The following is a 26,646-nucleotide window of genomic DNA, read 5'->3' on the forward strand; positions in this document are numbered from 1 at the left end:
GCAAGATCATTTAGCCACCACCTCAGCTATGTAGCATTTCATTAAGAAACCTTCGCCTCTATACTTTACTTGGCAGCAGCATGTAGTACCACATGCCAGAGTCAGCACTTACAACCAAGGAAGTATTTTAGCAGTCTTGATGTGCAAGTATCCAAACGGAAGACAGGGAGGCAGCAAACACACATGCACATGCTCAGAAGGGATGGGTAGGGATATTCTCTAAAGGGGAATTTTGTCCTGTGCAACAAGGAGGACTTCTACCCTCAGCAGGATCACACTCACTTACAGTAACACCCACGGAAGGCAGGTACAGAAACACAAAGATGAGTTACTATTCTTTCATGTATACACTATTCCTCTTGGAAAAGTCATTTTAATACTGCAAAACATTGGCAGAGGAGGGCATTTGCCTACTTCAAACACTGCTCAGGATGAAATTCATTCCTGCAAGGACCCTCGTCACAGTGAAGCCCAGCAGTGAGAATACACATCTCTTGGCAGAAAACAGACATAAACCTCCCCCTGTGTTTTTTTTATTCTTCCTTCTTCACCCATGTCATGACAGGATTGAGCTCTGGCTCACACATACACTCCCTCCTCCAAGAAAGATGCATGCTACTAAGAGACAAAGAACAAAATTCCACCTCCCATCAGCCATCGTTTCATTGATTTTATCCCAGTTTAATAGATGATTTATCAGATTTGTGCAAGACAGTTACTTCTAACACGAGGGGGGGGGGGGGGCACAGCAACATATACACACAAAACAAGATACACAAAATAGAGCTAAATTTATATACAGGTTATTAGCAGCTAGACTCTTTAACTTCATTTAGTACATGGCTTTACTTACTACAGTTTTAGGCACAGAGAAGAATTTACCAGTAGGATATTTGCTATAATGAAGGGCCACAATGAATACCTCGTTCCAAGTCCTCACTGGGCAGAAATTGGTTTACCTAATGAAGATCTAACCCTTAACTTCCCACTGGTTGAGGATGCAGCCCTGCACAAAGAATGAAAGAACATGATCCAGCTAATTCAGCATGCTGCAACTTTATACTTCAGATATTAAACATCTAATTTATTTTTTTTTAAATAGGGTTATGTTAGAGAGTTATTGAATAGGACTGAATTTCAATGAAACAATTAGTGTCAGGGTTTGGTTCCCCCCCCCGTTTGCTTAGCATGGACTCTCAGCTGTAAACAACTCCAAGAAGAGCAAGAAATGATTAGATGCGAAGATTGCTTTGTACGCACTTCACATTTATAATGAAGAATTTGCTTCAACAGGATTTAAAAGCACAAAGGTCATGAAACATTTAAATTTACTTAGCAGGTTATGTTAATAAATTAGGATGCATCATCCACATGTAGGACTCCATTCCAGACTGCACTAAAGCAGGTGCGTGGATGTATTTTATGTGCTTCCTTGTCTTCCTGATTTAGCACTACAGACTCAGAGCCCAGCAAAATAAGTATGTGCTTTACTTGCAGCATACAAGCAGCCTTTTTTGTTTCAGCAGCACTTCTCACATTTGATTATGCATGCGTAAGTGCTTTGCTAGACTGAAGAATGGCCACATATTTTAATTACCGATTGCTTATGTATAGTAAGCCTGTCACAATGAGGAACATGATCACTTACCCAGTGAAAAGGTTGAAAAGAATAACTACATAACAGAACCAGCCAGATACCATAACAACACAATTAAAAATTTAAGCAGCAAGCAGACAATTTAAAAGAAAAGAAGAAAAAAAAAAAAAAAAAAAAAAAAACCAAAAAAACCCCAAAAAACTTTAACTTATGAGGCAGGTTGAGAATGACGCAAAGATTTTTTTCTTCACGACAGCTTCATTTGCAAGTACAGCTCAGCAAGTTTGAAATACTTTACCACAAGAACTACAAACTTGTTTATCACAGTTATGTCAGAGCTCCTTGCTGAAGGGTGTGTCAGTTTCCATTATAGCCGCTCCCCTCTTCTCCAAGGTTTATTAGTCAGCTACTTGGGAAAAAGGGGGTTGCTTGAGGCTTTAGAAAGTGCAGAGAATAAGTGAGTTTTTCCCTTTAGAAAAACACAAAACACTGAGAACTCTTAAACATGCAGAATAACAACAAGAAATTTAGAGGGTCTGGAGTTTGGCATTTGATTTTAAAATGGCTATTTATGTTTTCAGGTGTACAAAAAGGGAAGGGAGTTTTAATGTGGAAGAGCAGCTTTGCCATATAAAAGAAAAAAATCAAACCAACACACAAATATATTTTGGGACCATCTTTAAAAGCATGTCTGTTGAACAAAGGCAAAATAACGCCAACTTGGACCATTCAGGAGCAACGTGCTCTCACATACAGCTCTCGCCTGTAACTCCACTTAGCCTGCAAGAATTTTGGCTGTAACTTCTGTTATGCATTGGCAGGGCAGAATCAAATAAGGCTGTGAACAGAGCATTATTAGGGCTATCAAACTACAGGAAGATCAAGTGACAGTTTTTAGAAGTAACAGAACTTACAACTATTCAGTGTAGTACAGCTATTGTTCAAAAGTAACAGTTTCTTCACAGGAACCCTAATGTAAAAGCTAAGACTTTTGACATAAGGTTCTCGCATTTGGTACAAAGTTAACTTGTTCCTATGGCTTCTCTGCTATAAGATCATCACTGGTACAGAACAGTTGGTGTCACAGATTGTCAGGAGACTCTTTGGCTGTCAGTGCGAAAACTGGTGCATGGTGCATATCCTTGAGGCTTATCTGGTGCCTTTCACTGGACACGTAGGTTGCTAGAGCATGACCAAGAAGCAGGTGGCTGGGAAGAAAGGCAAGACTTCAAGTGAAGCAGCAGAGCGATGCAGTCACCCACTCGAAGCTTGGGCCACTGTCAAGGAGAAGGTCAAAACTGAAACTACCCTCTGTACAGTCTTGAGTCAAGTGGGCACAGAGCAAGGAAGAAGACGACTCCACCAATGGTAGGGAACAAAGCCAAGCCAGATAATATAGACAACAAAAATTCAGTGAAGTGTGTCACGCTGGCCAGAAATTTCAGTTTTGACATTATCTCAAGCTCCCACAAACATAGACACACATGTGGGCGAGACAAACGGAACTCTCTGTTTTGGCTTCAGAAAGAGCAAAAGGAGGATTTGCCATCCAGTTTGCTGTGTACAACTATACTGTACTGTACATTTTATTAACAAGATGCTGTCTGCTATAGTTCAGCATTACTTAAATAAAATTCCTCTTTGACTAAGAGCAACAGATGAGTATCTCTGAAGGAAGGAGAGCTGAAACCCACTGCTGTACGTGACTGTATGTGGTGGTGCCAGTCCTTCTGGGATAAACACGAGCGGTCATTCCACAGTGTCTAGTACCTCCTTAGCTTGCCTGAAGCAGAGAACTTCCCCTTTTTTCTTCCAATCTCTTTGATCCCAATCCAGTTGGGACTATTCTAGCACAAAGCCATGCTATGACTTTCCCCCCTGTTGCCACAACATTCCTGTCCAAATTATGCTGTCTCTTTCAGTAGTCCCAGTTTCCGAAGTGCCTCCCTCCTAGCTTCTTCCGTTGAGCCGCGGCCAGCAAACTTCACCGTTATCCCTTGGGATCGAAATCCTGAAGGCCTAGGCAGTGAGCCTGATCTCCTCCTCATATCCAGGTTTAGACTAGGTTGTTTATAATCATTACAATTTTTTGCTGTGTTCTGCTGTGTGCTGCTGACCTTGTTAGCAGCAAGAGCTACCTCTGGTTTGATTGTTACCGTTTTGCCCATAGGAAGGAAAGGGCTGGGCTCGCTTTTTAAAATCTCATGGATGTTTTGATATCCATTGGGAACAGCATCTGCCTGTTTGGGCTGCACATCAAGCTGCTGAGTGCTTGGGGCATGGTCCACTTGGTCCTGAGCTTGTTTTCCCTTAACAAGGCCAAGTTTTGTCAGGGCCTCGTATCGTGTTTGCTCAGAGGAGAGATCCCTTAAGGAAGAACTTCTGTTACGTGACAAGAAATCACTTTTCTGCAGCTTCTCCTCCAGTTCAGCTGCCAGAAAAGCTCCTCCATTGATGTTGGCCAGCACCTGAGCTCTCCGCTCCTGGACATTAACTGCTGCTTTTGAAATAGTCTCATTGAATTCTTTGCCACTGACATTTGTTATGTTGATGTTGCTTGGGAATCGGTGCAGTTTGGGTGCAGGTGTGGGAGGGTGCTTCGGACCCACAAAATAATCACCGTTGGCTACCGGGGTTTTCTTCCTGTCTGAATTCCCTTCCTTGAGGGCACTGGGGAAGCGCACCCTGCTCTCTGGCTGCTGCTCAGACATCTTCTGGGCCATGATGAGCGGAGTGGGGACAGAACGAAACAATTTTGGATGCTGCACTGGAGGAGGGGGTGGAGGAGGAAGAGGAAGTGCCTCAGACATTGCTGGTACAGGGGGATGTGGGGGAAGGTCAGCAGGTACAGCTGGCTTAGGGCTTTCAGTTCTCCAGGTAGCGTCCAACACTTAAAAGACAAAGCAGCAATAACGTCATTAAGTCTTCACATAGAGCAGAACACAAGGCTTTCTTTCACCTAGGATTAGCAAGCATCAGTGCTCCCCTCCCCCAAACCTTCTAACCCAAACTCAGCCCACATTGTCAGAAGAAACTATAACTGAACTCCTAGCAATGGCATCTTGTAGGTGATGCTATAGTTCAAATCACCATATTTACAATGCATTCACTAGAAGTCCTCTTTCTGCCATTCATTCACAATCTGCATGTTAGCTTTACTGTGTTTCAATGGCTGCTTTTTCTATAAGAGTTTTGCAATTCTTGTTTTTTATTGTAACAGCCAGGAGAGGACACATTACATCCCATTGTATGTATTAGCTGATAAATCCATTCTCCAAAAACAGAGAGAGCAAATTCTACAGGGTGAAGAAAACAACATGCCATACACTATCTTGTCACAAACTTATTGATAAGATCACGTGCCTTTCAGTCCCACACAAAGTAACACTACAATCTGCTATCTTAAAACTCTTAGAGAAAGTCTTAAGAGGTCTTAGAGAGATGCAGAGCGTAAACACATTGATGAATACTAGTCTGCCTTGCTGCAATGACTCTGCATAATACTCAGTTCTGTTACAACTCAGTCACCAGGTAGATAGCAGTCCAACAACTTAATGATGCACATGACCTCCATGAGTGGAGAAAAAAAAAGAAAAAAGAAAGAGTTATAGTAACAGTAAGTTTCAAAAATCCCAAGTCAAATTAAAATCGTGGTCCTTAGAGCTCCTGATGTGTAATAGATTCATCCTGAGGTAGTAAGGAAGGTACAGAATTTCTTTAGCTGTATCTAATGAGAATTGGAATATGTCAGGGCTAGGTCAGAAGGAAAAAACACACTTTCAACAAATACTACTACCTGGTTCTGCATCTCTGCTAGGAGGGCCTTCATGGTCACTACTCTCAGGTGTTGACTGTACTAAGTCGATGATATCTTCAGTCTCTGAATGACTGGATACATTTTCTTCTGTTGACCTTGGAGACTGACAGTGGATGCCACTGTCATGTAGGACCGGCTCCTCCAAGTCATCTTCTAAGGCATCTATGGTTTCCTCAAAGAACATGAGGACATCCTGCTCTTCGTGAGTTAAGTATTTCAGACTCTCATCATCCTAGGGTGAAAAAAGAAAAAAGCCAGAAAGATCAACACCCTACAGGTGAGTACAGGTAAGTACACTGATCACAAACACAGCACCCCTCTTTTTGAAGGCAGAAAGGGGCAGGATGGAACAGGCAGCAGTCACATCAGAAGCATCTCCTGCTTGCTGTTTCATCCCTTCCCAAAGAGGAATTCAGCCACTACAATGCAAAGGTTGGGGTGGGGGCAAGAGCCAGGAGTTTACAGGGCATTAGTTTTGACTGACTAACAGCAACTGGTATTTCACCCTTTAAAAGTACCTAACTTTAGTTCAGCAGACAAGTGTCCATTTGAGTTGGACAGAACAAATTGCTGAAAGATCGTAAAATCAGACCAAAAAAAAGGCAAAAAAGCCCCCCACGCCTGTCCCTTTACAAAGGTTAAGATAGCTTCTTTAGGCTCCAAACTGGAGTAAGCTGTTACAGTTGCTGTGTCAGGTTCAGGGACAAGGCTTGGGGAGCAGCATGGGAGGGAACGGGTGCATTCAGGCCAGTCCTGAATGGGTCGAGTCCCTTTTTGCTATAGGCCAAAGTGGGACTTGGCTTCTAGAGGCAGAGCTGGAGATGAAATCTGGCTCTACCACTGCAATCTCTGAGTTATCCAGAGTCACGTGGTAGATCACAAAGAAATAATAAGGAGGGAGAGGGTTTCTAATGATTTTACCTTTGAGTTACAGAAAGGAAAAATTTAGAATAAGTATAAAGATGTGTTCCCTAGCAGTAAACCGCCTTGGACTATTTTCTCCAGCAGGAGACAATCCTGTAGACCACAGAAGTGATAAATAATCACTTGGATTATCCAGTCTTCATTTTCTCTGAGTCACTGCTCTTGATTAACTTAACACAATATTGCTATGCGAAGCTAGGCAGCAACGCGCAAACTCTTTTCCCTCCACCTACACCCTGGGAAACACTCACTTTTCCAGAAGCTTGGAGATGACAAAGAACGATTAGGAAAGGCACTACATTAAGACAATGGATACAGGAAAGATATTTCCCAAGAGAGCTGTGTAAGTTCTGGAATGTAACTAAGTATTGTTGAAAAATAAGTGAGGTTTTCCCTTTTCTGGATTGAATTTCTCTCCCACCAGGCATATACTAGAAACTTTGCTGTCAGTAACTTAACAAGAAGGCACCAGGAAAGCAATACAAGATAGTTTCCTTTCTCATCTCTATTTTTCACTTCTCCAAGAACATCTGATTGTGCATGCAGGTAAGGTAACAAGGCTACTTCCCAATGGTGAGGAAATGTAGGTAAATACATATAGGTATGCAGTGCAAATATCCAAGAGGTAGACACATTCTTGCTAGGGCAGCACAACTTGCTTCAAACTCACCATGCCTGTTCAGATCATCTTACATTAGATTAGAATAGAAAAAACTGTGTGCAGCTCTACCTGTTAACTCAGCTCCTTGTGCAAACAAACCTTTTATCCCCATCCCCAGCATTAAAAATAAGAACAATGTACCTCTGTAGAAAAATAATGCCTATAGATTAAGAACTATGAAGTGCTGCATTGTACCAAGTGGCAGTTGGTCTCTAAGCACTCAGAACACTCCAGATGACAAAATAAATGCTTTAAGGCTCTTAGTTGCCTTCTCTGGTGTGGCCTGTAGAATGTTTCCCTGTAAATAAATGAATGAAATACAGAAGACAGTCACACTGCCTTTCAGCCACTCTTAGCTCAAACACTTCAGGACAGGCTTGCTTATCTGTGGCTGCAATCATGTGAACACAGCATTCTTCAGCCGCAGGTGGCACAGTTTTTTTTGTTAACACTGAAGACCTGCAGGAAAATACAAAGTTGATTTCAACAAGAGGGTCATGCTACAACTACATTTCTAGAGATTCAGATTTATTGTCATCAGGGTTAACATGGTTCGATGGCTGGGAGACACATACAAAGGCATGGATACTTATAACTTTGTCTTAGCATCCACAGTGTACTGTCAGAATAAGTAACTTATTCCAGCTTGTAGCAAAACTGCTGTAAAAGCTTACATTTGGATGCCATTTGCAATTGCCTATTTAAAGGACTGACTTCAAAGGCTGATGTATTCCACAGCTCGCACCCACCACATGGCAGAGCTCAGTTTTCAAAGGCCAAGGAAAGTTTTACAGCTGCACTTGAAAAGTGAGAGACAGACAAGCCGCCTTTTTTTTTTTTTTTTCCTCTTTCTTAATGGATGTTGCAATCTCCTTCCTTCCCCACCCAAATACTCATACAGCTGCTATGTCTGGTAGGCAAGAGAATGACAGGAAAGGAGCTGTTGTTAGGTAGGCCCTAGCTGGAGCTGAACAGGACTCCAAGAAGCTTTTGTTGCGGGTGAGCTCATTGGAAGAGCCAGACTTCCGCAGGCAAAGAAAAAAAGGGGGGTTGTGTTTAAGAAGTTCATAGTAGCAGCAGATCCAGACAGAAGTGCAGTACAGAAGTGATTGCACCACACTTTGTTCATTTAAAAGAACAACCGCTCCCACGTGATCTTAACTCATTTGATCAAGAGCTGAGCAAAAGAGCATGTGAATTGAAGCAAAGACTTTGAGAAGCCCTTCCTTCCATCCATTTCTGTGCTGCAAGACTGAGCGCTTTTCCCTGCCAGGTAAGATTTGCAGGAGGATTGCTCAGCAGAGCTCTGCCTGACTTACCATCCCTCATGGATCTTGCTGAAATGATCAGTGAAGGATCTGAAATGACTTAACCATCCCTTTGCAAATACATTTGTAGTAAATGGCATACCTAGATTTGAAAGGCCAACCTCATCTCAGTTAGCACTTTGATCTCTTTCCTCATGCAGTTTTCTTTCAAGATGACCAATGTCACATTTCCTCAGGAAAAAAAAAGGACAAAAAAAAAAAAAAGACAGCAGCTCTAGAGATTAGGCAGCATTATGGCAGGTCACCATACTGAGATGCAAGGCATCCAGCCTGGCTAGAAACTCCCTCAAGCAAGGCACGTTTCAGTTTGTGAGACAAAGAAATAATCCCATTTTAGACACACAAGCACAGTGAAGATAAACCTACTTAAGCTGGTCAAACCAAAGGAGCTCAGAGATGTAAAGCAAGCACTGACTTGCTTTACCACTGGTCCAAGAACAGTGGTGTATTATAAAATGTCCACTTGCATGACTTACATTATAGTACAGCTTTCAGAAAGTTTGGAGGAATTTTGTTGTGGTTAACTGATGCCAGTTTTAAACTAATTAGAAATAGACTTGGTAACCTTAGTTATTTGCCACATATTCCAAGTACTGGAACAGTTCATATTCTTTCTGGGCTGGTTTTCCAGGCCTCCTGTCTCCTTGAGCGATCTGTGTTTTTAACAGTCAAAGCACAGTCTTTTCAACTACTTGAGTTATTCCCCTCATATTTTCCACCAACTCCCTACTCTTAATACACAAACATGCCTCCCAAAACTAAATCTCACATACACCTAACACTACCAACTTTAAACCTACTGTCAAAAGACAGCCTAAATTTGAAACTTGAAGATCGTGCCTTAGATGAGGATTAAAAAGACTGCTCAGACAGAAGAAAATTGGGATGCAAACAGCTGAAATAGCTGAGTGTGCTCAGCTGGCATTAATATTTTAGATCCCTGTGCAGCCAAACATTTCCTGCTTACATCAAACAGCAAAGAGTCTGTTAAGATGGTGTTTGGTATAAAAGAGGAAAAAAAGAAACAAGAAAAAAGATAAAAGAAGAGAACAGAATCTGTTTCATAGAAAAAAATCCCTTTCTACCTGTCCAAAACAGTGACTTAATATCAAAGGCCCACAATTTTTCACACACATCTGAAGAAATTCTTAACATCACATCCAGGCCTAGAATCCTAAGGCCAGCACAGCTTTGACTGAAGCAGAACAGCAGGGGAAATCTCAAGACATCTGCAGTGGTTAAAAAAAAAAAAAATTCTTCTGAAAACTGCTAGACAACCAAATTTCAATTAGCAAAATACCAGGAGAACACCAGATTCAACTGATTCATCATCAATCACTTGACAGTGCCAAAGAATTAATAGGCACAGTTCCACGGGAGAGAAGTGACTGGATGCTTCTCGAAAAAACATGAAGGGACCAACAGTTCTAATATGTAGCAGAAAGAGACCAATGTAGCACCACTTAGGCCTTAGCCTCTTGATAACAAGGCAGGCAGTTCTACTTGTAAAAAGAAAGGGGAGGGAAAGAAAGCCCTGCATGCAGGAACAGTATTAGAACAGGTACAAAAGCTTCTGCCCAGAAGAAAACGGCACGTACCTCTGATTATATTTACAGAAAAGGGAAACAGAATGGATTGTACCCCTGCGTTGCTTAAGTTGGAAGCAAGTGAATTATAAATAAGAACATGAACTACCATATAGAATCAGACTAAAAAGTCCATTTAGCTCAGTAGCCTGCCTTCAGCCACCAGTAATGCACAGGACAGGGGAACAGTATTGCTGTAAATTGGATGGATTTGCACTTTTCTTCCCTACATCCTTCCAGTCTCCAACAATACATGGCTTAAGGACTTCCCAGTTGCATCCGCATCTGTGTACTTAATAGCCCTTAATGAGCTTTTCTAGCATGAATTCATCTTATTGTTTAAGCCCATTTAAATGGCTGGCATTCACAGCATTCTGTGGCAATGAGTTTCATAGTTTAATTGTGTGCTGTGTCAAAAAGTACTTCCTTTACAACCCACTATCTGATGATTTTGATAATACCATTTCATTTGGTGAAGAAGACTATAATATTGAATGTTGTTTTCTTCGGTTTATTAACATAATTGTACCTGTGTGCTTCATAATAGTTAGCAAAGCATATAATCAATAGGTCATAAGTGAGGAAACAAATGATCCAGAAGAATTTAAAAAATAAACTAGATGAACTGAAGTCATAAACTAATTAAATTACTCCTAACCTACTTTTAAAAAAGCAAGCTGAAGCAATGCAAGATCTACTTAAACTCTGAAGACATCTCTTTCGTTATCAAAGTTAGGCTGATCAGCTTGTAATTTCTTCTTCCCTTTAATTTCTATGTTAGAACAACATTGAGAAAAACTGGGAGACATTTGAGGCAAAAGCCACTAAACACTTTTTACAAAAATCCAATACTTTCACACCAATCTTGGCCAATAGACATAAGCACAAGGTGTGATAAGCCTTGATTTGAAGGCTTTATTACATGTCGTGTCCCCCCCCCCAAATACACTCGGAGATAAATAAGGAAGCTACGCCTAGATGAAGTTACAGCGAGGTACCCATGTAAATGGAGGGCAGGGGAGAGATTTTTATTTTTGAGAAGCAGCATGATGTATCATAAATTGAATAATGAAACAAGACAACGCCTCAACAGATTTATCCCTACATCTCTATTATCTGATACTTCACTAACAAGAGTAGACGATTAACTTAATATCTGTTGATGCTCTTATGCTGGAAGATGCTGCTGCAAGAACTAGGTAGGACAGAATGCGACTTTCATAAACCATGTAAGTGTGCTGGTAGTCCACAAGATGAAATTCAATTGAATGCATGAACATAGAGTGATGAACAATGGCTAAGTGGCAATAAAAGACAGAAAGATCTGCAGGCCAGTTTAAGTGCCATAAAGAAGAAAGAAAGTGCTGTTCAGGTATGCGAATGTCATTCTGGGATATATTAACCAAGATGATGAAATAACAGCACGTCCTCATTTGGAACACAGAGTTCAGATTCAGTCGCTGAACTTTGGAAAGGATGCAGCCAAGCTGGACAGGGTCCAGAACAAAGCGAGGAGCGCTGAGAGTTTAGCTGCACAGGAAAGCTGGCAGAATGGAGCACATTATGTTTTAAAACTGAAGAACGGGTGGTAGGCAGATGCAGCCCTGTATGTAATTTAATACATAAAATGTTGACCACTATGTGCACTGAAGGTGAGACAAGTTAAAGTTGGCTTTCACATTACAGAAACTCTAATCCAAGTATTCCTTGAAAAAGAAAGTAGTGGAATACAAAGAAACTGCTTTGGAAGTTCAGGAATGCCTATCAGTGAGGTTTAAAGAGCAGAGCTGCCCACCTGCTGGAATAATCTTTATCTACCAGATCCCACTCTGAAGCAGAATGATGCAGTTTATAGATCCTGAAGGCAATTTGTGCTCTATGCACATTCTCACTAGCACATTTTACAGCAAGGTCATTCCTTGCTAGGAGTCAGGTTCTTTACCTTAGTTCTACACTCACAGTCCAGAGCAAGTGGTCCTCCAGCCCCTCTTCCTCTCTACTTCTTGCCCTGCTGGTAGAAACAATGACTCTTCTTCTTCTAAGGCATACTGCTTGCAAGTCATGCTAATATCAATTTAAAGTGGATTAAGCATAGCACAGCTCTCTCCACACCCTGTAAGGAATGGCTTCCACATGCCCAAAGACAGCTGTATCCATAGAAAGTATCTAACAGTCAAAATAATTCTTCTCATTTTTTGTGTATTGTTGTTTGGTAAAATACTTGGACATGGTGAAAGACCTTGTAGTACAGTAAAGCCTGTAGTGTATCAGTATCAAGGGGGAAAAACACCTTAATTTTATGAAAGAAGTCTTTCTCAGGACTTTCCTTTGAATGTGCCTGAAATGCAGCGCAGCATCACAAGACTCTGGACGCTCAATTTGTGAGAAAAAAAGGTGGCAGTGGGCTAACAGACTGTGGTGGTTTAACCCCAGCCAGCAACCAAGCACCACGCAGCCCCTCACTCACTCCCCCTCCCCACCTGGTGGGAAGGGGGGAGAAAATCGGGAGAAGAAGTAAAACTCGTGGGTTGAGATAAGAACAGTTTAATAGAACAGAAAAGAAGAAACTAATAATGATAACACTAATAAAATGACAACAGTAATAATAAAAGGATTAGAATATACAAGTGATGCACAATGCAATTGCTCACCACCTGCCAGCTGACACCCAGTTAGTCCCGAGTGGCCATCCCCCTGCCCCCACTCCCCCAGTTTAAATACTGGACATGATGTCACATGGTATGGAATACCCCTTTGGCCAGTTGGGTCAGCTGTCCTGGCTGTGTCCCCTCCCAATTTCTTATGCCCCTCCAGCCTTCTTGCTGGCTGGGCATCAGAAGCTGAAAAATCCTTAACTTAGTATAAACACTACTTAGCAACAACTGAAAACATCAGTGTGTTATCAACATTCTTCTCATACCTAGCTCAAAAACACAGCACTGTACCAGCTACTAGGAAGACAATTAACTCTATCCCAGCTGAAACCAGGACACAGACGCACAACCTGTCCCTTTCCAGTAACTCCTAAAACCACACTGGAATCCCAGGATCTCTTCAGAGAGGCTGGGGCAAAGAGATAGTAACACGGTGCACTTGGAAGACCAGGCCTGTTGCATTTGAATTATCTGTACCGATCCAAAAAGGACAAAGGTCATAGCAACTAATTTTTAGGCTCCAAGAGACAACATAACTACAAAATAACCAGGTCAACCCCGAGTTAAATGGCAGAGTGTGTGAAACAAGATACTGAGCTAGCTCAGACTACTCACAAGATACTTGCTCTTCTTGTCTGTGTAACCAATGTTCAAAATGTCACCTGTACTATACAAGGTGTCTGGTAGTGAGAAGCCATCTTCAGTGACTGTGTATCAAGTCTTGTTAGAGCCACAGAGGAAGCTTGTTTGAAGAAATAACAAATGGAATAATCAAGGCATCTTTTTAGAATCACGGCCATCTGCTGATTTAAGCCACTTGATTAGTGACCAAAAGAAATAGTCACTTGACCAAATTCTGGAGGTCACCACTGCCCCAAAAAGAGTGGTGATTAACTGCATCATTAACCAAGGATCTGTCTGAACCAAAGGCAAAAAAAACCCAAAACAAAAACCAAAAAAACCCACACCCACAGCGTGATCCATTGAGAGTAACAAGAACTCACTATCCCTCAAACCTGTCACTCAGCAAGACATGTTCATATACAGAAGGTATAGTACTGAAGTCCTATCAACAGATCCAGGGCACTGACACAGCTTATTACTAGTGCAGTTCCAAGTAGCACAGCTCACTTTAGGTATAACCTGCTCCTTCTGGTATGATTTTCACAGGTGATACTATTGTCCTAGCATGTTATTCACACCTAGAAACTAAAGCAGTTACTCATGGCTGAGAATAGATATACAGTACAATTACGAGAGCGAAGCACTGAAAAAGAAGGATTGGCTTTAAGAAGTCAGTTTATGCCTATTCAGTCAATGGAACAAGACCAACTGCTTCAAAAAAAGCTAAGAACTAGTTTTATCTCTGAATTAAGTGTCCTTAAATTGCTGCAACTGTATTCACTTCAAGTTAATTCTTATACCACATATCAGGGAGTGTCATTCAAGAATGGGTTTTGGAAGTCAGAATTACCAAGCAGAACAGAGTGGTTTTGTTTACCCTCCCCCTTGGATAGTGCAACTAATTTCACATATCAAGAAGGTACACTTGTCTCATGCTTTTGCCAAGCATGTGTATAGATACCACCTTCACTGAAAAGAAAACAGAATATATGTGCAGATTCATGTCCTCATATATAAGAGCTTCTATGGTTAAAAGATACAGAGAAAAGTTGGGGGCAGGAAACAGCTTTAGGTGATGGTATGAGATGAAAATATCAAGGCAAACATTCCTCCCATCCAAATGTAGGCTCTTGTACTTGTCTTCAGCTGCTGTGATAAATTTGGCAGCATAAATCTAGACCCAAACATCATTTATATGGAAAATTCTACTGCAATCAAGACAGGACATGAGCACCTTGCTTTCCATTTAAAAAAAAAAAAAAAAGAAAAAATCAAACATGGCTTTAAGGACCGCAATTGTCAAAGATTAACTAAAAGCAGGATTGTGTAGGTAAGAAGCTGAGAAATCTGGCAAAATTAAACTGAACTGACAACAGCTGACTGGTAAGAATCACACACATAGAATTTTAAGACCTTTTAGGCACATGGCAGTTCATGTCCATCTCCTAGTCATTCCTAAAACAACAACCAGTTCCACAGCAAGTAATGCCAGCACAGACATACAGTATGCAAGAACAGCCAGCAGTCAGCCAAACCAGCTCTAAGCAGTCAGCATAGGCTGAAGCCGGTCCAAGTGTTTGTCTCTATTATCACATCTCTAGGTTTGTTTGAATTCCACAGATGCAACACAAAGGTTATATTTAGTGACTAATGTAGTTTAACACCAAGAAGCTCAAGAGCCTCTTTTTTGTAATCAAGTAGGAAGAAACCTGCAGCAGTACAGGCCTGTCATAAAAAGCACTGCTACGCTTCTTCCCTTTGCAAGGCCATTAAAAAAAAAAAATTAGTTGACTCTGGCATTCTTTTTTGCGTCTCTAGGTGAACAGACCCAGAAAAGTGATAACGAAGAGGCAGGTATGTCTGTAGTTGCTTCTGTTTCAGGGCTATGAAGGTCCGGTGTGCCTGAAAATCTGCCCCTTCCTTTCTCAGAATTGGTCTAACAAATTCTTCGTTTACACAGAGTTATCTATCCCCTCCTTCTCATTACACCACCAAATCTTCTGCATCTTGTGAACTTTTGTAACAAAACCACTGAAACAAGAAGTTAAGGTGTCCAGGAGCATGTTCCAGCAACTAGCTTTCCTCTTACAAATTCCCTGATCTGCTTAGTGGACTGTAAAAATCATGCTTTTAATACACAATTCCACAAGGATATAGAAAAAGAAATATTTGAAGAATACCGCTTTTCATCCTGAGGATTTTTAAAGCCTCTTTCAGTGCTGAACAGACAAAAGGTATCAGCCAGTGGAACAATACTCTTTTCTTACATCAGATCACAAAAAGGAAAGATCTGAGCAGCACCGAAGACTTGACTATTCAGAATTTCCTTCATATTCAGATCAACACAGACCCCTTCTCAAACTCATAAACTGAAATTATACCTTCACTGAAAAGAGTTTTCATTCCCCAACCTGTTACTTCATGCATGCTAGTTGTCAGCCTTACTGCACATGCCACCTACTATGCTGGAAGAACAGTCATGGAAGGGGATCTGTAAACTTGTTGGTACATGCTTCACTTTCTTCATGCACAAATTCAAATAAGACAAACTAAAGGCTTTGGGAACTTCTTTTGCTGATGCACAGGTCTGATGGGAAATGCCTAAACCTGCAGCCAGCTTTTACTCCATCTATAAATTACTGCATTACAGTGGGATTCCAATTCTAGCTAATGCATCATCATATGGGTTATCACATGGTAAGATCTAGTTAGACTAAGGGAATCTATGTCATTTTCTGACATGGCCGACTGACGATAAGACTGTACAAACATACTGATTTATACATAGCCTCATTATTCAATATTGATTTTTTTTTCAAATGACTAGTCTCATGCCTGCTACTGCAGCTAAGAATAAAACCCACGGAAACATGATTGGCTACTACCTTGAGAACCTGGAAAACTGGAGTCAGAGTAATCCATAAAATTACCTTGTAATTCTGCATAAAATTAAGCTGTAATTCTTTAACAAAGTGCAACTCCCACTGTAATTCTATAAGATCCAATCAGTTTTCATATAATAAACAACATACTCTAAAGACCTGAGTCCCAAAGGTGTACTTGGCTATGCTCTTGGACCTCACCTACCCTGACGCTTCACAACTTTTTTCTAGTGCAGGTCAGAAACAGTTAAGGGACTAAATTTAGTAATACTTGTTTTGTGTTTTAACTAGCAACACAAGCTGAAGGATACAGCATAGTATTAACAGAGTTGTATTTTCATTAGAAACAACCAAGAAGGAACATCTTTAGAATTACCTCCAGTTGCCAAAAAGCTCACAAAGTAGCACAAAAACATTGAGCATTTCTGAGGTATATAAATACAGGTATCAACTTGCTGACTTATTTTCAGCACTTACTCCTTCACAGAAAACTACTTCACTACAAGGAAGCTAGCAGGGAGGGCAAAGATACAGAAAGCCTAATCCCATGTTTAAGGCAAGACAGAAATTGAGATTTCCATTTAGGGAAAGCATGTTTACCAGAATGCTCTTTCCTCAATTAAAAATGGATGCTTTTCAAATGGTTGTGATCATAAAAAAAAAAAGCAAAGAACCATACCTGCTTTCTAGGCTTAGCCTGTCACAGTACAAACACTACTGTTGAGTTAATTGCCTGAATCATCTTGCTAACTGGAAAAATGCAGAAGTACATCCTACTCCCTCAATTACTCACATACTATTTAAATGGCCACACAGTCATATTCACTAATGTCAAGACAGCTTTGTTTATGGTGATGTATTTGTTACTCACCTAATTATATGAAGGTGGAATAAGCCAAGACCTTCATTCAGCAGTGTCAACAAAGAGCTTAAGCAAGAAACAGCATATAGAACAAACACTATCCTTAAGTTCCTTTACAAGCTACTTAAGAAAGCAAGGGCAGAAACGTGCACCACAAGCAGGTGGTTGCACCAAGTAGCCCAGTGTAATGTGTGCTCCTTACTGCCATTCTCAGTTCTCTGGGAGAGGTGTCCAGAAAGAAGCACTCCCCAAGCTCTCAGAGAGAATCAGACCAGAACAACAAGCTGTTGTACCAAATCAGAGCAGTTATTTCTGGCCTTTCGGTTTGTTAACAACCAAGACCAAAAGCAACCATTTAGTAATAGAAATGGCAAAAATCAATGCTTAATAAATAAATAAAAAAAATCCTGTGATGTGAACAAAGCTACTAATGTAATTTGTATCACTAAGCATAAGGCTCATTAAACACTTACCAAGGCAAGATTTCTGCACCTAACTTGGCTGCCATGATTCTCCACACTGCCAGCCCTCTCCATGCTCCCACACACGTGCTTTGGAGAGATTTCAGATGCCATTTCAGGAGAATTTGAGAGGAGATTTCTAGGCATCACACTCTCTTGACTTATCGATCCCGATGCAGCGTAGAATGCCATCAGCGTATTACGTAGGGCTGCTAGCTTTATTCATTTCTGAAAACAGAGAACAATGTGTTACATTGAAATCTGGTTTTTAAAATACTTGAAAAAGGAGTGGAAAGTAAATAGTAAAGAAAGATCCCACACAAGTTAATAAGGGGCCTATCTTTATGCTCTGGAACACATCTACCACCTATGGGCACCTTTTAAAAAAACTGGTCTTCTAAAAGGTGACTTTAAAAATACAACATATCAAGGTTCTGTACCCCATCTCGTGTGCTTCCAAACCAGATGTCAAGTTACAAGCATGGACCCTGCACACATACCTGTCCTACAGATTCAGTTTGTGTTTTCCATTATGACACATCATTAACAGTAATAAAATCCCATCAGCTGAGATACCAACTGACCCAGTCCACATATCTTCATCTTTTATTAGCTTTTAGACAAGAATTCTATTTATCAGATCATGAGGGAAACAAAATCCAGTTCATTTCCTAACACTGCTGCAGTTAACTCGTGTGTTACTGAAGCAGCTCTATGCCAACTATTTTTGGTGAAAGATCCATGAACAGGGCTTGGTGCCATTTTTGCACCATTGCATTACATAGCAAAATTGCGTTTTAAAGCCTACAGAGCTTTTATTTCACTCAGCCATGAAGAAACAGTGCTTGTACATTTGGAAGACACTTACTGGAACAGACATGCACCAGCGCTTACTGGAGCAAAAGCCCCCAGTTTTTTAAGCCATCCTAGTGCTCAGTTCTGTAATACCTCTCTGAATTGTCATCATCTCCCAAAACACTCTGACAAAATTTCTACCTTCATTCTCAAAGTATCACAAAGATAAAAGTCATCCTTGTGCACTAACAGCACAAACAGAGGGTGGGTAGAAAGTAGAACCTAGCTCCTTTCTCTCTCCAACACATTAAAACATCCTTTGCAACAAGAAATTGCCTTGTTCTTTAACAGTCCATCTTTTCACCCGCCCTGCCTGTGATCAGGAAACAGCAGTGATGCGTTCCTCAGAACAGTCGGTTCTGAGGTACCACATTATATGCAGCCAGCTGGGAACTGGATACCACTACCCTGACACTGTACAAATGAAATGAGATGGACCTGCTTCCCAAGTGCTTCTCCCTTTATTATGGTTCAAGAGGCGACATGAGAAGCAAAGTCAAGTCTGCATTTCCAATTCAATTGGATTATTTCTCCTTCCTCCCTACCCGTCAGCTGAGGGCTGAGAAACCAGAGCCTCCTGGTAAGCTGATTAGCGTTTCATAGCAGTGAGATAACATCTGCCAATACTGAGCAACAATTCCATCCCGCTGATCATTTCCTCCCAGGAGAAGGCTATGACATTACCAGAGGTACATAGGAACGCTCCGTCATCTATGCCATAGCACCAACATGTGTCTGGGCAAAGGCTCCCACACAATTTAGCTAGGCTGCAGTCCAGCAAGTCTTGGAAGCACAATCCATGTGAACAGAGCACTGGATTGCCACAATTAAAGCATCTGATAGCCTTTCTTATGAACATTAGGTCTAACAATTAAGATTTACCCTTGCTTTTACATAGGAAGAACGCTCTTCCTTTCTTCTATTAATAACATTAGCTACAAAAGATACAGTGCATCCTCAGGATAATGGTCTTTAAGTGATACCACAGAGGTAGAAACATGCTTTTGGTCCTGGTTTTTAGAATCACAGGACAGGCAGACATAAGAGCACTGCAGCAGCTGCTGTACCTCTGGGTGCCATGTACCCAGGCTCAAACCAAAACACTACACTGCAGAAAGCCTAACCAGAAAAGAGCAGCCTGAGTCTAGAACATATCCTGCAACAGCAGCTCCATCTACAACAAACCCTGTGGCACTGAGTAGCCACACAAAAACACACACACAAGAAATTATGTATCATTTTTAGAAGACAACATTATCAGTGAAAATCTTGACTCCTCTGAAATGCTACACACAAAGTCACACACACACACAAAAACATATATCTATATATCTCTCATTTTTAGAGGGCAAGACTATCAGAGAAAATCTTGACACCTCTGAAATTCACAGAAAACTCCCACTGACTTCACATTTCATCCCATGACTTCCAAGGTGATGTTCAGATGGAAAAGAATATTTTTCCAAGGAGGGACCAGCAAGAGGTGAGTACTCCTACCGACATCCAACATAAGGTGAGTATTATTTCTCCACAGGATTTTTAAGCTGCAGCATCAATTTTTATCCAGTTGTCTCCAGTAGAAACTGGATATGCCATGTTTGTTCAGTCCCTCAGTGATGTATTATAGATAACTACTAGATTTCTAGCTGTTTGTGAATATTTTATAGACTACATTATGAGAGGTCATAGCTCCAGATTACAATAGATATCACAAGACTTACATTTAAAGACTAACTAAATGAAGATATTAATCCAAGTTACCAAGAAATCAATCAATGGGGCAAAACTTTGAGGGAGCAGGAAGTATTCAAGAGTACTGTTCTGCTTTCTCCAACAGCAAAACCTTAGCATAACCAGGTCTAAGCTTCATAGTGGGCTATCTGCATCCAGGACAGCAGGAACACCCAGATTCAGTAGTAATAAACATTAAAGCCACAAGTTCTAAATAACAACAAATAACTGCTTCCAGCAAGCTCCTGTTACTCATATTGGAGTTCAAGCTCAGATGTTTCACAAAGCTCCTGAACAATGAATAAAAGACAGTGACTGCAACCAGTTAAGAGAGCCACACACACAAGATCAAGTAGCAAGCCTTATGGCACTGGTTCTGCTTTTGCACGTAAGCCATGGCTTTTTTGGAGCTTTTACTCATTTCAGAAAAGCTCGGGAGCGGGTGTGATAGCCTGTGAGCCTGCAGAAAGGGGCTTCTGTCTTTCACATCATCTTTAACACTCCAAGGGTACACATCAATAAGATCATAACCCATTCACATAGATTATTTCTTCTCCCCTTTGCTGTGTTTTTTATGCTTTAAGGGAGAAACTCCTACATATTTGTACAGTGCCTAGTGCAGCTACAGCTGTTGTGAGGTTGCCCGGCACTGCTGCAATACACACAGCATGCTTTACAAATTCCCCTCCTAACCACAGCTAACATACAAGTCCCTTCATCCTTTTTATGTCCCCTCTAAGTGAAAGACTTGGTGGATTTAAGATAGAAATAGCCAAGAATCTAACGAATTTCAAGAAGACCCCACTGCCTGTTTCAGTAGGATTGCTTAGGTAACAAGCAAGGGTTCAAAAATAAGGTAACCATTCTCAGAGAGAGCAAGAACAGCAGGATGACAGGCAGCTGTTCCTCCTGACCTTCAGAGATGCATTAAATATGAAAGTTGCTCACAACAGGATTTGTTGCTTGGTCTATTCAAATGTATTGTAGCAGGCATTTTTTTGGTTGGTTTAAGAGATGTGTGCCTGTACCATTAGGGATTAATAAATAAAAAAAAAAATCAGACCATGATACAAGAGTGCAGAAGTGTGACAGGAACAGTACTATTTAGAGAGAAGATCCCAAATATTAAACCAAAAAGGCATCTTAGGGAAACTGTGATTCTATCAGCTGAAATGACTTCTCGGTTACACTAGAGCTAGCCTTCATGAGATATTTAAAATGATACAATTCACATATCATGCCTGTTTGTCAGAGGGTAGTAGGAAGAAATTGAAATATTCTGAAGTTAACATTGAATTTTACCTCCAAAGATTTAATTTTGCTTTGACAGAGGCACATAATTCAGAGAGACTGTATTAAGTTGCCATCAAAGATAAGGTGCAGTCTGTCCTTTTAAAAACAGTATTTTTATAGTTTTGCTGACTAAAATTACTTCTCCACTGAAGTTCAATGTTAGCATTTACAAGGGACTGTTTCTGTAGTAGCAGGAGACTGAAAAAATTGTTTATTAACAACCCTATTTGAAGACTAGCTTAATAGGCAAAAAGATCAATCCCACAAAAATGGAAGACATTTAGAGGCTAAAAGTTAACCACTACATAAGCCAGGAGCCGAAAGCCAGCAAACAGACAGCATCACGCCATTTACTGCACAATATATTTAAGGTAAGTAGAGTCAACAATTTTTAGAAAGTTCTCATACATTTTTAAAAGGGCGCAATATCAGTCTCTCCCTCCCTTCACTATACATACAATTTCTAGAACGCTCTTTGCACGAACCATTTCTTAAGCTAGATTTCTAAGCCTAGACAGTACTCCGAGCATCACACACACTCTGCCTGTTTAAACAGCTATTTCTCAGTGATACAACCAAAACAGAAGAACTGGCCAGTGAACTTCAAGGTTTGTTTAATCTGTCAGCTGTATACAGACAGACCAATGCACACACTCAGCTGTGCGCACACCGTCAGTCATCTTTGACTCCATGGTGGTGCTTGAGTTTGGAGAGTTAAGCATCTGGAAAAAACATCTGAAAGTACTCTGAGGTCATTCAAAGTGCTACTGTGGGATAGGTTTTATAAAAAGGATGGTACAGGGGCAGACTAGAGACCTGTATCTCTACTAGCCTCTGACAGCAGCAGATGCTAAGGGAAGAGTATGTAAAACAAGGCAAGCAGAGTGTAGGAATTCATTCAGATTCCTGCACATTGTAGTCCAGAGACCACAGGGCTTCCCAAAACAGGCCAGGTATTTGTGTCTAAACCTGGCGAATTTTCCCTTGTATTAAGTGCTCCTGCAACATACCTTTGAACCTGCTGTACAAGATCACAGCTAAACAAAACCAACTGGCCCATGACATGTCTTCACTGAGCCACTGCTGTTACAGACCCCCTCAAAACTAAGTGATCCAGTATGGTGGGCATATTTCCTCCTTATGAACAGAGCTATCAGCAGCTGAATTCTTCTTATCTCCTTCAATATATGACATACAGATTAAATCCTTGAGCTGTAGAGGTAACCCATGTCCTACTCTTGTGACACACAGCAAGATTTAAGCTTTCTGGTAGAAGAACAGACTAAGTGACAACCTTACAGGCAAGTTAACCCTAGGAGCACTCAGGATGGCTGAAGAGCTATTGCTTACAGCACATAAAAAACCCAAATCAGACAGTGAATTTGTAAGCTGTTCTTATAGAGTCAAAACAAAACTGAAGTAACAATCAACAACACTTGATGTTTAGGAACCAAGGCAAACCAAAACTGGCCAACACAGTTAAATTCGCACTTTTCTTCTCCATATCATAAGCGTAGATGCTTATGATAATGTGCTAATGCATTTTACTATGATGTACGTTCCTTATCTGCTCATGAAAAATCCTGTCCGTCCAAAATAGTCATGGCTATTTAACATCCAGTAACCAGAATATGTTTCTGCCCTTGTTTAGAGATGGACTGCCACCATAGTACAGCCAGCAAATAGAAAGCTGACCATTAAAAAAAAAACCAAACAAACAAAAAAACCAACAACAAAAACCACCCCAGCCTATGACAGTATGGTCCTCTAGACAAGACCCTGGCCAACAGCATTTTTATAGACACTTCCTTGGATAGAAATTCTGACTGAGATTTTCAGAACAGGTGTCATGTAAATCTGAACAATGTTTAGCAAAGTGGGAACTCGGGGTACTCCCATGGTAGCATGGCAGCCCAGGACAGTCATGCAGCTACAACCAAAGTAGTAAGAGTGCCAACAGCCATGTGAAACACCCAGAATTCAAGAGAATTTAATGTAAGTGACCCCAATATTGTGTTTTAAACTTTCTGGTTTCTGTGGTGCATTTGTGACAATTCAAACTTTCCTCTACAGGCTGGAGAGCTACAAAATCTGTTAGTTTTAACACTAAAAACAAAGATTCTCTCAGTCCTCTAAATCTGGAAGCTGGAGCCTCAAGGAACACACTGAATGTCATTCATACAACTCACACTAGAATTTGCGAGAGCTGCCAACAGTGAAATAATTAATCCTGTGTATATAAGTTTTTAAAAGAACTAGATGGGCAAGGCACCAATTCAGTAAAACTTAAATCCAGCTGACTTCACTAGGATATTTCATCACATGCTTAAATAGTTTGGTGAATTGGATCTCAAATTAAATGTAGCAACCACTTGAAAAGAAAGGAAACAATCACAAACCAACATTTTCATCGCTTAAGTAATAATTCAATTACTACACTGAATTCTCCAAATCATGCTTTGCTCAGAAACAATACTTGAGGTCACACCTTTGACCACGTTAATCCAAGCCTCAAGATACCAGAAAAAGAGGGTTTGATACTGTGCTTCATTCTTAACTGATCTTTCTGGATTTTCAAGAACAGCCCCACACTTTAGAACTTTGTTACCTACTGAAAACAACTAAGCCAACACACCTTTTGCAGAAGCCTAGATCATCATTACCTCATCATCCTCTCTGCAGCGTCTGGGAAATGCTGCTTCTTAAAACAGACAGTGGAATACCAATGCAGGATTTGATGATGCTAAGCACATTGGTCCACCCTCAAGACAGAATTTATATTGGAAAAAACTGTGAAGCATGTTCTCACAAGTCTTTGCCTTATCCCTTGCAAGTAAACTCTGTTCCCCGTTCACTACATCAACAAGAGTTCAGCTGAATCCTGTTGCCTAAAGCAAAGGCCAGTGGCAAAGGTTCATATTCAATATTGTTGATCAAACCACCAGAGAAAGATCCCTGAAGTACTCACATTTCCCATGCATTTACAGCAACAGAATCCCTCCCTGCCCCAACTAAAAATAAAACTACAGCCAGTGACAAGTAGATATTTTTCTTTAGATTAACATCATATCCAATGACAAGGCGGCTCTCACTGGGACTATCCAGTAGAGATTTGAAGACCAGTATCTGTTCAGCGGCAACACTACGTATGATACCCAGAACTGTGTAGTCCAGTATTATATGGGGCTTTAAACACATCCAGGTGATGGCTGAGGTCTCCTCTGACTTCAAATGTCCTTATGCAAATTTCAACAAGTGTCCAATTCCTTTAAAGTTACTCTTTTTAAATCTCCCCTGTTAACATCAGGGTGGTGCTATCTATGACAGCCAACACTTTAAAAACATGAAATGTACATAAACAATTTCAGGCACTGACTCCTCTGTAATTAGTCAACTTCTGTCTTGTTACAGGTGTAGCATCACTGGGGCTTAGGGTTTCATTATGTAACTACTGCTACAGTCATGGCAAAGGTGAACCAAATCCTGTTTTACAAAGTATTTAAGACAGCAAGATAATTTTCAGCCCCAGTACAGCTGTGTCACAGTCTCGTAGCTGGATCCTAGGTTGCTTTTCTGTGTTTCCTTTTGTGACTGCTGTGCTGGTATAGGGAGGAGGGCAAAAGATATCTGAAGCACAAAGCAGAGGTGTTTACTTTAAAAAGCAGCTAATTTAATGCACATTTCATTCCTATGTAAGTACATAAAGGTCTGCCTGCCCGAGGCAAACAGAGCTGAAAACAGCACCAGCAAAACACAGCAGTGAAGTCTTGCCCTGGACTTTCCTTGGTACAAGGATAACCATACACACCCAATTGAAAAGCATATCTTTAAGCAGTTAGTTACACTGGAAATTAAAGTTCCTTGCTTTTATTTTTTAATTAAAAGAAAAAAAAGAGGAGGGAGGACTTGGTAACAGTATCTGACACCGCCTGTCTGTCTGGCTTTGAAAGCCACATTCATATGTTCATTTATTTTCATGCTCCAGTATTTTAGAAGGTCAGTCAGCCTGAGACTTGTCAACTGCTCAGGAGTTAAGTTGTTCCAGTTACTATATCCAACCAGCAAACCCCTCTGCCAACATTCTTGGTTAATATTTCTCTCAGAGGCATGCAGAAAAAAAGCAGCTATGACCAACACGAGGAGAAGAGTTTTACTATTGACAAAATAGAGAGATGTAATACAGAATCTCTCAGTAGAGAGATGCAATATAGCTTCTCCCTGTTCCTTTCCAATGTCAGGCATTACTTCTACTTCTAGTCATAAAACTTCATGCTACTCATTCACTCCCCGTTGTAAAAACCCCAAACAAATCCTTGATAAGAGAGACACAGCTGGAAAAATCTATTCCATTTCTGAGAAATAATTAGCGTCTTCATTTCTTGGAGACCCGAGTGAACAATTTCTTTTTTTTTTTTTTTCCTTTTGCTGTTTAAACATCAGCTCTCCCCTTATACAGCAGTAATTACTGCAAAGGAAGGAGAAAAGCCACAACCATTATTCTTTATAGTAGTACCTGTACAAGGAAGTCCATCTGCAATGCTGCATTAGTCAAGGATCTGTAGAAGTGTCTTAAAATAATACCTTTTTATTAGCCTAAGCCAGAAATTGCAAAAGCTTTTAAAACAAAGACTTACGCTTTAGGGTTTGGAAAGAAGTCTTTCTTTCTGTGCCCTTCATAAAAGGAAGGGGAAAGGAAATAACTGTTACTTACATTTCTGATACTTGTTATAGTTTAAAATCCTTGCAAAATATTTGGAAATATAAACAACCTCCTCCGAATTTCTTCCCTATTTCATCTGCATGCTTGTTACCGCAGGAATCATCTCTTGCTACACCCGTGCACAGGACCAAGCACAACAGAGCTCCACTTTCAGCTACCTCCTCTCGGTGCCACACTAAAACAAAAACTATTCAGGAAACATGCCCTTGAGATCCCAGATTACTGAAAATCCCAAGAGTGTTTTTAAGGCTGTGGTTTCTCTTACACATACTAAACCTCACCCGAACTACCTAAGATTACGATCTTAAGAAGCACCAGCCATCTCATGCTCACCGTCTCCAGGTGGAAAAGGCACCTGACAGGGGGTAGGGTAAAAAAAGTATTTTGAACTAGAATCTGCTACTTTTTAAGCCAACAGGTTTTCCAATGGCAACATTAAGTGGCAGTCAGAAAACAATGAGGAAGAGTAAGTCAGCTCTTTCCCATCACCCTTAGTCACTCAGTAATACCACACATCCAAAGTTTAACGATGCATGGGTAGGAAACCTTTCTTTAACTCTTCCCCCCCCAAGCTGTGCCGGTCTCCCTTTCCTCGCTGACAACGCAGAGGGCGGGGGGGGGGGGGGGGGGGGGGGAGGAAAGCGGGAGGGG

The 26,646-nt window shown here is 40.8% G+C and overlaps 1 protein-coding gene across 1 annotated transcript in view; it reads right to left on the reverse strand.

Moving 5' to 3' along the window:
* Positions 1–1,946: 1,946 nt before the first annotated feature.
* Positions 1,947–26,646, reverse strand: part of PROSER2 (proline and serine rich 2) — a 25,219-nt gene continuing 519 nt past the window's right edge. The window contains exons 2-4 of the mRNA XM_010580994.1: positions 17,409–17,624; positions 5,394–5,646; positions 1,947–4,487 (exon numbers count right to left, since the gene is read on the reverse strand). Coding sequence (XP_010579296.1) covers positions 3,502–4,487; positions 5,394–5,646; positions 17,409–17,588 — 1,419 coding nt within the window. The 5' untranslated portion in view covers positions 17,589–17,624 and the 3' untranslated portion in view covers positions 1,947–3,501. The remainder of the gene's footprint in view (positions 4,488–5,393; positions 5,647–17,408; positions 17,625–26,646) is intronic.

Source organism: Haliaeetus leucocephalus, unplaced genomic scaffold (assembly GCF_000737465.1).
Source record: "Haliaeetus leucocephalus isolate CR32 unplaced genomic scaffold, Haliaeetus_leucocephalus-4.0 Scaffold751, whole genome shotgun sequence".
Taxonomy (NCBI): domain Eukaryota; kingdom Metazoa; phylum Chordata; class Aves; order Accipitriformes; family Accipitridae; genus Haliaeetus; species Haliaeetus leucocephalus.